Here is a 14809-nt window from a genome sequence, read left to right on the forward strand (position 1 = left end):
AAATTGTCAGGGAGTATTGTGCTTCTCTATTACCAAGGAGCATTCAGGATTGTAAAGGCTAAAAGTAACTCCTCATTGCAAACCTCTCTAAGCAAAACATCCTTTGCTATTCTTTACCATTAACAGCTAATATCAGTCATTATCTTTAATATCAAATTTTAATAAATGTCCAGTAAAGGAAACCTGTATGATAAAAATGATTGGAGTGTGCCACTGGCTGAGTAAGAAATTGACTGAAAAGATACATCTGTGAGCTATCCAAGCAGTGACAGCTTGCAGAAAGCAGTAAAACTGATGTACAGAAGATGGGGCTTTCTCCTGTCATATGCCGTGGGACATACTTGATGTGGTAGGTCCTGAAGATGGGTAACTGATGTGCTTTTTGTCATATGGTTGAAAGAGGCTGTGTTGCATTTCTACAGTCAGAGGCTGGGAATACTTCAGTCAATATGTGACAATCTTTGTGGGCTGGTGCTGTCCCCAAGCCATTTTTGACCCCAGTTGCATCACCCCAATAGCTGAAAGTCTTTTAGCAATGTGCTCTTTTGTTTTCAGTAACTAAAATCTTAGTGTGTGTGTCTGTATGTACACACAGCAAACCAAGATATGTGAAAAAGTATGTGCTTTGCTAATTAAAAACCAGTGATACCTAGTAGTAGACAAAGGCCTCTCAGTGCCTTGTGGACATCAGACTTCTTTCCTAACTTTCAGCATCTAATCTATCTAGAACCTAGTGAAGATGTTACATAAATAATGTAATTATGCAAATATGTACTTAAATTCAGTTTGAATTGAAAAAGCATTGATATCGTTTTAAGAGTTCTGCCAGTGCTTTTGTATCTCTCAAATTGTTTTTGGCGTTGCTTTTCATTAATTATATTTTGACAGAATAAATTCTTGCCTCTTTTTTTTCAGACTGAAAAACAAACGGGCCTCTCTGAAGAGCAGCTTAAGACCCTTCTGGAAGAATGTATGCAGCCTCAGAGAACAATAAGCAACGTTACCATGCCAAAGTCTCAGGAATCTCTTTCTTTTGGATTAAGTCCCCCTTGTTACACAAGTCAAGACTCTACTCCTCACTCCACATCTACTCTTTCCAAAATGTTAGTTGAAGACCATATTGTAGGGATGTTAACAGCTCACGAAAAGGCTGGACTTGAAGACAAAAGCTTATGTGTTAATGCAGAGAGTGAAATCCCTGGCTACTATATCACCAAAGCATTGGCTGATAGTCACTTATCAAAGGATTCACTGGCCCAAACAGAGGAACCTGATGACCTAGAAGGTTTACAGAAGATGGGAGATAAGAGTATTACTGAAGGTTACTTTATGTCAAGAGCACTCAACACAAAAAGGTTGAAGAAACCTTCTTTCTTGGGTGAACCATTATATTGCATCAGTGCGAACAATGAGCCATCCACGGAGGCTGACATTCTCGGCATACCACTGCAAACCAAAGGAGGTGAGACTCTTAACAACCCTTTAGAATAGGCTTTTGATTATGATGAAAAAAACTAAGCAGGTTCTCACCAAAGGTATGCACACACTGATTATTATGGCAGAGCAAGGATATACTTTTATAAAACATAAAACTGTGCCAAAAGTAATACACACAAAATAACAGAATGTTTATTAAAATTCTGCCCTGACATAACTGGCTATAAGACTCGGACTCTTATGAAATGTATTATTGATGTTGATTAATTCTGTCAACTGGAAAACAGTGTTGACAACACATACGGATTAAGGTTTTGGTAGTAGAAAGTCATTTCACCATTCTGTGGAGAGCAAATATTCTCCCAGTAGTTGGTAGAACAATTCAGTCAAAAATCCAAGTATTTCTTGAATGTTTTTAATAAATTAAACTTGGTAGTATAGAAACAAACATGACCTAGCTATACTAAAAATAACAAATTGCTTTCAGGGAGTTCAAATTTACACATAGAAGAAACCAGAATGAATAAATACTGCATAATTTCTATAAATCACTTTTAGTTCAGTAAAAGAAAGAATAGACTTTAACTAGCACAATATTAAATTCAATCTATCTGGTATTATAAAAAGATTTTGGAAATGTCTCTATTTTTTATAGTCCTTTTTAAAGTCCTTTACTTAAATGCAATTATATAGTGATATTGTAATCCAAATCTACATTTAGATTTTTAACCTAAGATCACTTCTCTTCCTGAAAAGCAAGCTGTTCTAGTAAGCCACATTTTAGCCAGATACATCTACATCTCATTTTTTTGCATAAAATAAATGTTGTGACAGTGTGAAGTTATTTGTGATTAAATTGCTCTAGTTTAATTGTTTTAAAAATCAATAAGTTTTCCTAGGTTTGCAAGATAGATCTTTCCTTATACTGGTAATCTATTCTGAATTTGGAGAAACATTTTTTCACATTCATTCACATCCTAATACCTCTTTACTATGTTATAATTTCTTAATTATGATCACAACTGTTTCTTTGATTGTTTGTACTTAACCTTTCTACAGTGAAAGGAATGTTAATATTTTTTCGGAGTGCTTCCACCTATCAGAAAGCCAGAAGGCTCGTTATTGCTGTTTTTACACTGCCAGACAAACTTGGTATCCAGACTCACCTGCTATATTTGCCCAGTATGAGATTTAGGCCATAAACGTGATAGGAAGAAAATAGAAATACAGTAGCTCTAGAAAAGGTTGGAGTTTGGTGTGGGGTTTTTTTCCGCTAGGTTAGTTTTCAGCTAACTTCACATGCCAGCTTTGATCTTCATGTAGGTGCAAGGCATCAGAAGAGTGGAGCAAGGGTGTGCCCCAGAGGAGAGCTGGGTGACACTGGTGGTGATGGGGAACACCACAGAGAACGATCTCTGCCAGGGGCAACCTGATCACACGCAGGAGTAACATGACTATATACTACACCACCAGTCGTCTTTAGCAACCAACAGGGAGAAAAACTCAAGTTTAAATTACTGCCTTCACATGAATTCAAGTTCTTTAGTCTGAATAGATGTAATACAGTCAGAGTCAAGTGTGACTCAGCCCCAACTACCATCTCCCATTATTAGTGTGTTTTAAGTTGGGATGTGTTAAGTCAAGCAAAACACCAAGCACTGTAGCCACTATGTAGTGAAGTGAGCAGGTAACTGTTTATACCTGTTGCGGTAGGCATAGTCACTATGAGGTAATTTTATTGCACAAGAGAGAAAGGAGATTTCAGCTATTAAGTAAATTTCCATGTCGGATATCTCATGGTAAAAGTCTTTAAAGTGAACGTGTTAACATTTATCACATAATAATTTAAAAATCTTTGAGTCATAATCATGCATTGTGTCAGAGCAGTGCAATGGGCTGTTTTGATTATCTGTTTTCAGTAGTGGCTGAGTAATGTTCAACCATATAGACCTCAAGTCTGTATGGTTAATAAACATCTTGGTTTTACGGTCATTTTGCTTAAAAAATTTTTTTTTGATAAAAAAAACCTGTTATGAATTTTCAAAGCCTCTAAATCTTTTCATTTTTATTAAAAACGTAAAAACAAAACCAAGGATATAATTAGAGGTATCGTAACCTCATCAGGCTTTGATTCTTTATGTCAGTGTCTGCTTTTTAAAAATGGTGCAAATAGGTAATCTTTAGGCACAATAAAAGTAAGTGCAAAATAAAACCCATTTCAGAGGTTTGTAATTGTTTTTACATCAGTGCTAAATATTTTGCAGTTAGCCATAAGTTTAAGTTCAAATGAATTATATTCCAGTTTATTGCATTCCATTAATATTACTCTAATGCTAAACCATACATCTAAAATTAGCATTTAAATAGCAGTCCATTCTTACTATTTTTGTCAATGTACTGCTTGCGAGAAAGTGTACAGCATAAAGCAGAAAACCCTGATACCTTTCCATGGATTTAATTTGTTTCCCGCAAAGGTGACTCAGTTCTGTCTTAAGCAATTATTCCTGGCCATAAGCAAAAGGTTGTGATGTTTATCAAATTTGTAAAGTTGCCTAGTGTATTCTATAGGTAAGCTTGTTGTTAGTTCAGACATGATTAGATGTGCTTATTTTATTGAGGAATGGAGATCCCCGTGGAGTCCAGTTTAAGGCAAATACATCTGCAGATGAAGGTGTGAGAAGTGTCAGGTGTTATTTTTATTTTTAAGAGACATTTACATAGTTGAGCTTTGTTATGGTCTTAATTCTAAAGGACATTTAAACATGTATGCATAATCTTCTGTAAATAGTTTGATTTTCTGGCCTGCTACATGTGGTTTAAACTCTGTGTAGTGCTGTGTAAGCAAACAAAACTGTGTTTGTGTGAAACTGGTTTAGCAGAATTTTGTTTTTGCAGTCAGTATAATACTGTAGTCTGTGATATAGATTTACTGTAATACATTAAATTATATATATTTTAAGGAAAGCATAATTATTAACATAATCATATACATATATCCGAAGGAAACTCTCATGTGCCTTCAGAGATAAGTAATTCCTGTTTCTTGAAAGAAGCAGTAATCTACATCAGGGTCATATGCATGTAAATATAGGTGATGTTTATTGAGATAAACAGAAGCCAGACTTACCCACATACGGATATGAAAAGGCTGTTATTTCTCAGTTATATGAGCCAATTAGTAATTATTTCCAGCTCTTTTTTTGGGGGCCATGTTGCGTTTTAAGTAGACATCACAAACTGTATCACAAACTGTTGTTGATTTTTTCCTCTTGAAAATAATATTGTGCAAGCAGCAGTTCAGCGTATGATTCTTTTCTTTTTTACAGATGATATGAAGATTGAAAGTTGAGGGGAGAGTGATTATATGCTGCTTTACACAACTGTTTTTCTGAAAGTGTGGTTAAACCTCCATCAGTTATTATACTGACACGGTATCATTTCAGACAACCTCAAGGGAATGAATTATCATAACTGAAAACTGTTCCATGAACGGATATATTCTTAAGAGATAATTATTATTGTCATTATCATATATTGTTGCAGGTTGACTTGAAAATAAACTCTGCATTTCATTAAATTTCCTGGGAGTGTTCTATTTAATAAATAAACGTACGTTTATGTAGCTATGTGTCTGATAGACATGGATGTCTTTGTTCATGAAAAATATAAATAAAACTTGCAAAGTTCGCTTTCTGCTGATGAGATGTTATTAAAGCGGATATGAAATGTATATAATAATTTTATTTTTCTTCCTTTACACACAATCTACTTTTTTAATGAAGTTAGCTAAAGCCTGACCTCCGTTACCCCAGGGCAGTTTACTGGAGCTTGCAGCCTGTCCGACTGCTGCGCCCCGACTCAGTGAAGGACCTAAATACATCCTCGAGTTTCTTCCCCGTGGCTGTCTGCTGGACTGCTGGTTTGATTGAAGGTAAAGGCTTGCAGAAGTCCTCTGCTGGATCAGAACATCAGCACCAGTCTGCTCAGCTGTGTCCAATTCGTGATCCTGTGAAGAGTGTAACGGTATAGCAAAGAGTCATATCCTCTAGTTCAGAAATGTAACTAAGTGATGAAAGATCGCAGTCCCTTATGAAGGCTTGGTGTGGATAAAAGTGAAGGAGTTCAGAAGTTTGCCCTAGCAGTTACTAGATTGTGAAACCTTATAGTAATGGCTAGCTGGGGGGACGGTAATACAGCTGTTTTGTGTTTGAGATAGTAAGAAAAATTCATTACAAGTTTTTGCTTGTCTACTCTTTAACTACTATTTTCCCTGAATTTTCTACTTATTTACAGAGCTGATGATTAGTTTTTCATCTCACTGTAGTGTCAGAATAGGACGACATTATTAAAAAAACATGGTTCTCTTTTAAAAGGGGTTTTTTTTTGAGAGGGGAGAGATATTCTTAGCAAAGAAAACTCAATATATTTTCCCCTTGACAAGCTCTCATTTGACACAAACTAAAAGGACAAATTCTCTCTCAGATACTATGCTAGCTGTTTAACATTCAACAAGAAAAGATGTATGGCTAGAATGTTAATTATACAATGGCTGTGTCATGGCATAGGGTTTACTTGAACTAGTCTGAATGTTTAAATCAATGCACATATTGGCCCAGATTTTAATCTCATTTACAGAGTTGCCAGTCTGAGTGGATGTACACTCCTGAGGAAGTGGTAAGTGTGTGGATATAACAGAGACCAGAATCTAATCTACTTTCTTTTAATTAAAAATGTAAATGGGACATTATATTTGTGACAAGCAAGTGCTATTTATTGTTTTATTTTCTGATATTTTCACTTGTTCTGCAACAGCAGTAACAAACCCATGGATACTGGGTGTTCTGCACAGTCCCACTGCTCTGCATAGGATTGCTGTAAGCACATTTCATGGAGCTTTGCAAATCTCGCCTAGAAGTATTTCTTATCTTCCTTAAAAATTTTAAGCCTGTGTCATAATTTCTTTACCATAAATATAATCAAAGCAATGCCAACAACTTTTTTGAAGAGTATTTTCTGTGCCTGTATGATATTCATGCAGGTCTGTCCACTGGCTGTAATCTCTCCACAATCCAGTTAATTTCACACGGAATTTGAGTCCTTCTCAAAAACTGTTAAAGTGCTCCGATAGTTTTTGGGGAGAACTAGGTTCTGTTTCAAGTTTATATGCAGAATATAATGTATATTAAGAGAAATACTAATTAATTGTTTTCTGGTGTATTTTGGTATCTTCAATCTCTTACTGTTATGAAAAAGCTTTTCTTAGCACCCTCAAGGAAGAGCCTGTTGCTGACTAAGCCGTACAACATTCCTGAAGCCATGAATACAGCTTTTTATTAAAATCTGGCATTTCAGGGATGAGGAGGTAAGTTTGAATGACTAGTGACTTGAGGTGTATATTCCAACAGGAACTCTGTTACTTCTCTTCAGGCCTCGGGAAGTGCCGAGCACCCTGCACCAGTTGTAGTCACTGCACACCACAGGGACCTAGCGCTCACGAAATGCTATTCCAAAGGCACATAGGGTCAGTACCCAAACTCAGAGACTCAAAAATTAGTGACCTAATATTTATCCGTGCTTGGTTTTTACTGCATTATATTAAATAACAGGTTCTTTGGGAAGATTTTATTTCTTGCTTGATGTTACAGGTGAAATATCAATTCAGGCCCTCTATTTTCAGCTTTAAGTAAAACTGTAGGAAATAAAATTACTTGGTAAAACATGGTTAGTGGTTTGAGGTACAGAATAATGGCGATATGTAAAATTTAGCGACAAGGTAATTTTCTGAAACATCACCAATATCAGAGTAAAAGAAAAGTTGAGCCCAGGAGGATTCATGGGTTTTTCTTTGTTTTTCCAGTGTCTCTCCATTGTGACCTGCAATAACCCCTCTGTTGGGGCTGCACTGGAATGTGGTGGCTTCTCCTCAGGGAGTGATGCAGCACTGATGATTAAGATATTTAAATGATTTTTTTTCATTTGCAGCCTAACTCAGGATTTGGAAACAGGTTTTCCAAAATACATACCTTCATTCAGGGTAAGTTGGTTTTGGTAAAAAGATTCTGATAATTAACTTCTTTACAGTCTTTCCTAGCTCCATGCATCCCAACCACAGCAGAGCACAGGAGACTGATTTTTAATGTTATCCTTCTGGCTTTTGGGCTTTGAGATCTTTTATATTGAGGAATAAGAAATTTCATGTGTGCACATAGGTTTGTGCTGTTTTGTGCTCTTTCCTTATTGCCCACTGTGATGTTACAGCACAAGATAGATAATTTTGTTCCAAAAATTTAATATTGGTGAAAGCAACATACCCATGGAGAGAAGATTTTGATGTGCTTGCATCTATGTGTGAGCAATATATGACAAAACCATTCTGCCATTGCCACTGAGACTCCTCAGTAACATACATACAGTGCTGGTGTTCATGGTGGCCAGCACTCAGCTGTTGATACTGTTTCACTCTAGTGGGTATGTTTCCATGGTGCATGGTTTGCTCTTTTAAATTACAAACTCCATGGTGTTTATCTTTGAATGAGGAAAATAAGGGTGATTCAATAATTTTCATGAACCATATGTGTATATATAAAAGTGTATATATATGTATTAATTTAATATATACTATATATAATATAAATACATATATTTGAATAGGATGATTTAAAGAACTATAGTGTTGATTTCAGTATTCTGTAATGGTATGAGAAGTTCAGTCCAGCTTTACAGTTATTATGCAGATTTAGAGCGGTTGAGGGTCTTTTCTGTTTCAAAGAGAAGTGAGAGACTAAATATCCTGCTTAAAAAAAAAAAGTTTGTTGGCTATAGGCAACAATGATAAAAGGAGTGAAGTTATCCTTATATATCCAGAATTCAAGTTTAAATTGAAGTAATTCTACCAAGGAGTGAAAAAACTTCCAGCTTCATCATAAAAAAAAAAAAGGAGGAAAATACCCCACAAAGATTCTCAGCTAAATGTTTTTTTTTTTCCAGGCCAGACGATGGCTGGTATCTACTTTGTGGATCTGTAGTGCATGCTTTCCCTCTCACTTCCCCAGCAGAACTCCTGCAGAGTCAGTGGACATGCTGAGCACAGAGTGAAAACAGGCTGTGCAAAAATTATCTGCTGCATAGATCAGAGAGGAAAGGGCTGCTTAAACATGTCGTCAGAGTAGCAAGGACTAGTCTAGAAGTGCGAAAAAGTATGCCAGTAATTCATGTGCTAGAAAGGCTGCAATTTTACCTCAAAATCAGGGAAGGATAGGTGAGAGGCTGTTGTTTGCAGCTCAATTTCTCTAATTTCAATAATAATTTTTATATTTTATGAAAACCCCCTATTTTCTAGATAAAACTTCAGTAATTAATATGAGAATGTATCTCTTCTCTTTGTTATGCTTCTGAGAAAGGCTTTCTAACCACAGCTTTAAATGAGATATCTCTCTCTTGCTTTTTATGCGCAAAATCTGCTACACTGTTTACCCTTCCAAAGAGCATTTCCTCCCCCGTTACAGAAAAAGAGCCTCACCTCTGGGAATCTCACAGTTTGAAGGGCAGACACAGATGACAAGGTTGTTTGGCAGATGGTTAGGAAGTTGTTAAATTAGGAAGGTTTTTGAAATCTAGGAAAAATAGTAACTGGGTTTTTTTTCTTAAATTTTCAACACATGTATTTATTGAGAAATAATTGCTCTTTTATTTGTAGCAAGATTTAAAGGTCAGGAAAACTGTTTCCTTTTTAAATAGAATAGAGGTGCTTGAATACTACTAATGCTATAACCTGCAGTTATCCAATTATACATTTCATTGAGGGATTGGCTGGAATCCAGGTGCAGTAGTTAGAATAAAAGGCTCCCTGTCATTTAAGTCTATGTGAAATAGTTCACCACTTGCAATTGAATCTGCTGTACCTTATCTATTATGCATTAAAAAAACCCCAACAAACTGGAATACTCACAAGGGTGTATTAATTTAGAGTGTTAAAGTTCATGAATAATTTTGATTTATAAGCAGGTATTCTGTATTTAGAACTTTTTTCCCCCACTTAAAAATTTGTTCTCTCCTTGTGGAAATACTGTTCCATGTCATTATTTTCCTATTGTTTTTTTGTGTATTTGGTATGCATAGTTTTGGTGGGAAGGGTATTGCCAGAGGCATTCTACCCTGATTTTTACAATAACACTAAAATGGTCTCTCCATATGCATTTTGTTAGTGGAGTCATTAAGGGAGACTGACACAGTATCTAAGCAGCACTCCGTTTAGCTCTTGTATGTGTTGCCTAGGCTAGCGGTTCTTGAATTTGAAAACAGTTGAAAAATTAAAGATAAATGATGGCTGAGCTTCCTAGGATTTGCCTAAATCTGAAACCCCAAGTTACCCTGTGATACATGCCTAATTTTATGGATTTCCTATGTAAGATTTTATCTTTGAGACTTTTGCTTGCCAAACACTTTCTCTAATGAGTTCTTTTCCTCTTGTCGTAACTCTGCTTAAATATTCATACAACTCCGAGCACCTGTTTTTTCTCACTTAGAAATGATGAGAAATAAGAGCTAGAACTCACCTTGTGGATAAATTAAGATGCTCTGTTCTATAATCTTAGCAATCCTTTCCAAAATGAATTTATGTTGAAAATCAGCCAATTACCATACTATGGACTTCAGTACGAAATCATTGCAATATTGGCAAAAAGTGCACTGTTTTCATTAAGATGCAGATCTTACCACAGTTATCTCAGTTTTTATCTCCATAGGTTATCAATATCTGCAGGTGAAACTACTATGCCTCTTGAACATAAGCTTGATGCAGATGACCACTCCAAAACTTAAGCTATTGTACTTGCATGGGCTGTGAGAAGAGCGTGGTATGGTAAGAAAACACTGCACTCTGCAACAGCATGAAATCCAAAGATTCTTTATGCAAAAAGTGTTGGCCAAATACCCAGTATCACTAGAAGTGGCATGCGTTAGTTGGTACACTTAGTTGGTCGCACTGGTGCTGTTCCCAGCTCCCTGGAGACTCATGCTTCCCACAGGCTTCACCTACGGAGATTTTGCCCTGTGAAGCACGGCCGTTTTCCATGCTCTTCCTGTCTAGTTGTTCTTCGACAGTCGTTTCTTTGGGCAAATACAAGCCTAACTTACCTCAATTTACCTCTTTCTTGTGTCCGACTGTATTCACACTTCCCAAGCAACAAGTGGGTGGACTTAATCTATGAGTTAACACAAGACATATGACTTGCCTTTATTATTCTAAGGCATGTATCATCAGATACTACACCAATATAAGCTACATAAATGCATGCAATAAATTAGCGTGAAAGGTTGGCTTGGGCTTAAACAAGGTCATTGGAATGGGCTGCCAAGTCTATCTTCCCCCCACATCCACAGCAGTTCTCTTTTTTAAACTTCTGATTGGACCTACATATACCCATATATAGATACATCTGTTCATACAACTGATTGTCCTTCTAATTCCAGAGCATATCATTCTTCCTGCAAGTATGGTAAAGAGATTTCTCCAGGTGGGATTTTTTGGGGTTTTTTTTGTAGTTCATGCTCTTCCTGGTGCCCCTGGGAGGCAAGAAGAGATTTTTGAGACCAGAACTGCGGGACCTTTGGTACAGCAGGCCCAGGTGAGATCAGATGGGTTATACTGATGGTGCATTCCCACAAGAGCCTACCACATCTCACTCCAGAGAAATGAACCAGACAATCCTGTAACTGGTGAGGGCAGAAATTCAGCAGCCACCCATATTTTGGAAGCAACAGGTCAGGAGTTCTTTGTCTTTTTTCTCCTTCTTCTCAGTGGAATAAAATAAAATATACAGGATTGTCCTCAAAAGTTTAGTGACAGAAAAATGGGAAAAAACATAGAATAGGACTCTTCATCCTCAGGAAAAGGAGATGTAAAGATTAATTTTGTATACCTGCAGGACCCCCAAAATACACTTTTCATGTGGATATCTAGCACTCATAATATAGCACCTGACTTTGCTAAAGGGCTCATGAGACAAACTGCAGCCGTAAGGACTGAGCAACTAGTCTTAACTGCTTTTATTTTTAGCAGCATGTTCCAGCAGTTGCACTAGCCATCTCATCTGCCCCTGGAGATGTCCATCATGCTGCCTCTTGTCATGTGAAAGAGAGAAATAGAAGGTAGGCCTGGCTGGGGATGATTGAAATCCCTGAGTGTTATGCTGTGTGGCTGCATCAAGGGCAGCATGGCTGTGTCTACACTTACAGAAGTCTTTGCTGAACCCTTCAGAATCGACTTTGCCTGCTGTCCATGCTACCTAACTGTTTAGTGCCTTCAGGTGGACAAAATGTTATGCTGGGCTGGATGCTGCAGCCCCTGTCATAGTTTTAATGTAGAATATAGAGATGTCCTGCTTTGAAGCCCATTTGACATGAATAACATATCAGTAATCTACAGAAGTATTATAAAGCATGAATAAAACTAGAGCACAAAGGTATAAATGTGTGTCCTTGTTGGTTTATTGTTCTTTGTATGTAAGAAGCTTTATTGTACAACTTACACAACTTTAAAATGGAAAATGGTTAAAAATGTTTACAAAAAAGCATGTTCTTAGAAAATTATGCTAGCAAAAACATCGGGAGGAGGGAAGCAAAAAATCTTCAGTTCAGTGTGCAAACATTTTATAAAAATAGAAATACTAACTCTACAGGTAGCATTTCATGATAAATTATTTAAATAGCGTATCTACACAATTATGTGATTAACTATTACAATGGCAATGAGAAAAATAATTTATAAAAATACAAGCACTGGTATACAAGATGACAGGAAAAAATATAACACAACATTAGAAATTGTATTTGACATTTTTTTTTCCAATGCCATTTCCTTACTGGGAATACATTTTCTGCAAAGAAATTTTGACTATGTACAGCATTAACTTTTTAGTACTACAGTAGCTTTAAAGTTTGTTAGACATTTGAACTCTGCTTAATCCAAAGGTTTTTCTCAGTCACACAACAATGAGGTAATATTTGTACGTAAAACTTTCACTGTGTTCATTTCTCTTCCTTTTTTGAAAAGACAAGGAAATACTATAGGTAAAAGGATGCTGCCCCTTCTGTTGGGGAAAACAATCATCTTTTAATGTACATCAAGCCCTCTCCCTCTTTTGCAAGGAGCTCCTGAAATTCTATGTATTCCGTGAAGAATTCCTTCTTTTATAGCTGCACATCATTAGTTACAATAATTAGTGTGCAGCAGCACACATAGCTGGCTTGAATGGTTACTGACTGCTGTCATTGTGCCCCCTCTGCAATCTCCTTAGGGCAGGTATTCTGGTTTTGTGTCAGGCCCACTGACCAGTGGTAAAACACTGTAGACCTTTCCCAGTACTAAGTAACTGCTGAAGATGGTAAATAGCATTCCCTCATCTCTAGCACTATGGCTGGGACAGGAACTGCTACCATCTAAAGGGACTTGTGTTTTAGCACTGCAGAACAGTTGCCTGCCAGGCTACCAACTGCCCTGCACAAAGAAAGGAAAAGCCAACATTGAGCTCAGACTGAGAAAAACAAACATCCCATTCCCCACCCTGCCACTTTTCCCTGCGCCTCAAAGCCTTTATGGGAAAATTGCTCTTTGTAACAAATACATCACCACTATCTGCTCCAGACAAGATTTTTTTCTCAACTAAAACCCCTCTAGTTTCAATATAGAACAGAGTTAATAAATAATCTGTATTTACAATCTTACAGTCATGAAGACTTGTAACAATGATTAGGTGGATAGTCTTGACGCATTTCTTGTTGTTTTAATCAATAATCCCTCAGTCATTAACATCAAGGATAGGAAAAAATAAATATTTTACAATTTCAGTATTTTATCTACAGGCCCCTTCCCCTCCTCTCCAAAGAAGCAAGGGTTTTAAAGCATCTATGGCATGTAGAAAAGGAATGTTTTCATTACTATTATTTTTGTGCCTTTTTAACCATAAAAAGTGAAGCACATGCTGGTTTCCTGAAGGGCAGCGCAGTGCTAGCTGAGATGGCGGTGCTTTCTGGCACCATATCTGAAAGAAGACTTTTAAAGGTAAGAAAGATCTGCATCTAATCAGGAAAAAACAGAATCTAATTGTAAGTCCCAGTTTTCCCAAAGCTGGTGTGATCCAGTGTGCCAGTTTTTATCTTCTTTACCCCTCCCACTATGGAAATCAGTTTTAGGATATCTGTTTTGTCCTGTGTAATAGAGCAGCTGATCTAGCTCACCACATATAGAGTAAAAGGCTGTGATTTCATCTGAAAGATATGACATATAAAATGATAATCATGTCTCCAAGTTAAATGGATGTAAACCAAGGTAGCGCAGCCCTCATTTAAAAAATTCCTCTCCCCCATAAAGAAAAAAGACTTAAGAGTTCACCCTCCCACCCAAAACCCCTTTTCCCCACACAATGAAAGGTCTTCAGTTTAAGTAGTCCACAGCACATCCAAAGATGTTCTTTTTACAAAATGCTACTCCATGGGACCTCCAGTTAGAGAGGCAGTGACACTGCACTGTGATAAACAGCAAACAAATGTCTTTCCTACTGAAAGAAGTGTGCTTGTTCAGTGAAGACAATTCTCAGTTGCAAGACACATTTGTTTCCTTCCACTTCAGCAGAGGTCAGATACCAAGTATGTTCTCACTTTCATTCTCTCAAAAGCATTCTCTTGAGGCAGATCATGTGTTTTGAGTCCACATTTACGCAGAAAGAAGAAAGGAAGGAATAATATAATGGTCCCAGGATTTGTAAGGCTAAACGTTTCAGAAGGTGCAATACCAGCATTTTAAAATAGTCTCTTGATCCAATAACCTTGTGATTATGGATCTGTGAAAGAAAAAAAATGAGCTATTTAATATTTCTGTGTATTATGCATGATTATGTGTCAGACATTAGTCCCTAGAGACATTTGTAAAGAATATATTGGTAAAGAAAACAGGGAGTTCTTAGGTACATTCTTGAGTTAGACTTCAGAATCTGTTTTACATAACCATTACATAATAAGGTCACAATTTCAGAAGACTGGGATGCCTGGAACTAGTCAGATCCACTTACCTTCACTGAACTGCAAGAGTGCAATATATGGACAGCCTTCTACTTTGCTTGCTTAACTTAACATAGATTTCTGATACTATGAAATAACAGAATATAAATATACTTAGATTTTATAAACTTCTAACTGTGAAGAGTTTAGCAAGCAGGTGTCCTGTTTCTGCCTGCAGAACTTGCTTGAGATCAAGCCATGAAAGATCATGGGTGAGCTTTGCCTCTTAGCTCTTATTTCTTGATCCATTCTATTTTTCTTGAGAAGAGCTTTCTTGAACCAATTCATTTATATAGGATCTCTTAAAGACAATGTC

The 14809-nt window shown here is 36.8% G+C and overlaps 2 protein-coding genes across 5 annotated transcripts in view; one reads left to right on the forward strand and one right to left on the reverse strand.

The window, feature by feature from the left end:
• FSIP1 (fibrous sheath interacting protein 1) overlaps nt 1-5125 on the forward strand; it is an 83128-nt gene extending 78003 nt beyond the window's left edge. For all 3 annotated transcript variants that reach the window (XM_074865201.1, XM_074865200.1, XM_074865202.1), the window contains exons 12-13: nt 916-1462; nt 4764-5125. In XM_074865201.1, the coding sequence (XP_074721302.1) occupies nt 916-1462; nt 4764-4786 (570 nt within the window). In that variant the 3' untranslated portion in view covers nt 4787-5125. The remainder of the gene's footprint in view (nt 1-915; nt 1463-4763) is intronic.
• THBS1 (thrombospondin 1) overlaps nt 1-14809 on the reverse strand; it is a 147679-nt gene that overhangs the window by 119988 nt on the left and 12882 nt on the right. Inside the window, exon 22 of one of the 2 annotated variants that reach the window (XM_074868147.1) lies at nt 11904-14276. The exons of the other annotated variant lie outside the window; for it this stretch is intronic. Coding sequence (XP_074724248.1) covers nt 14269-14276 — 8 coding nt within the window. The 3' untranslated portion in view covers nt 11904-14268. Of the gene's footprint in view, nt 1-11903; nt 14277-14809 lie in introns of those variants that run through there. 2 annotated transcript variants of the gene reach the window in all.

The sequence above is a fragment of the Strix uralensis genome, chromosome 4, assembly GCF_047716275.1.
Source record: "Strix uralensis isolate ZFMK-TIS-50842 chromosome 4, bStrUra1, whole genome shotgun sequence".
NCBI lineage: Eukaryota > Metazoa > Chordata > Aves > Strigiformes > Strigidae > Strix > Strix uralensis.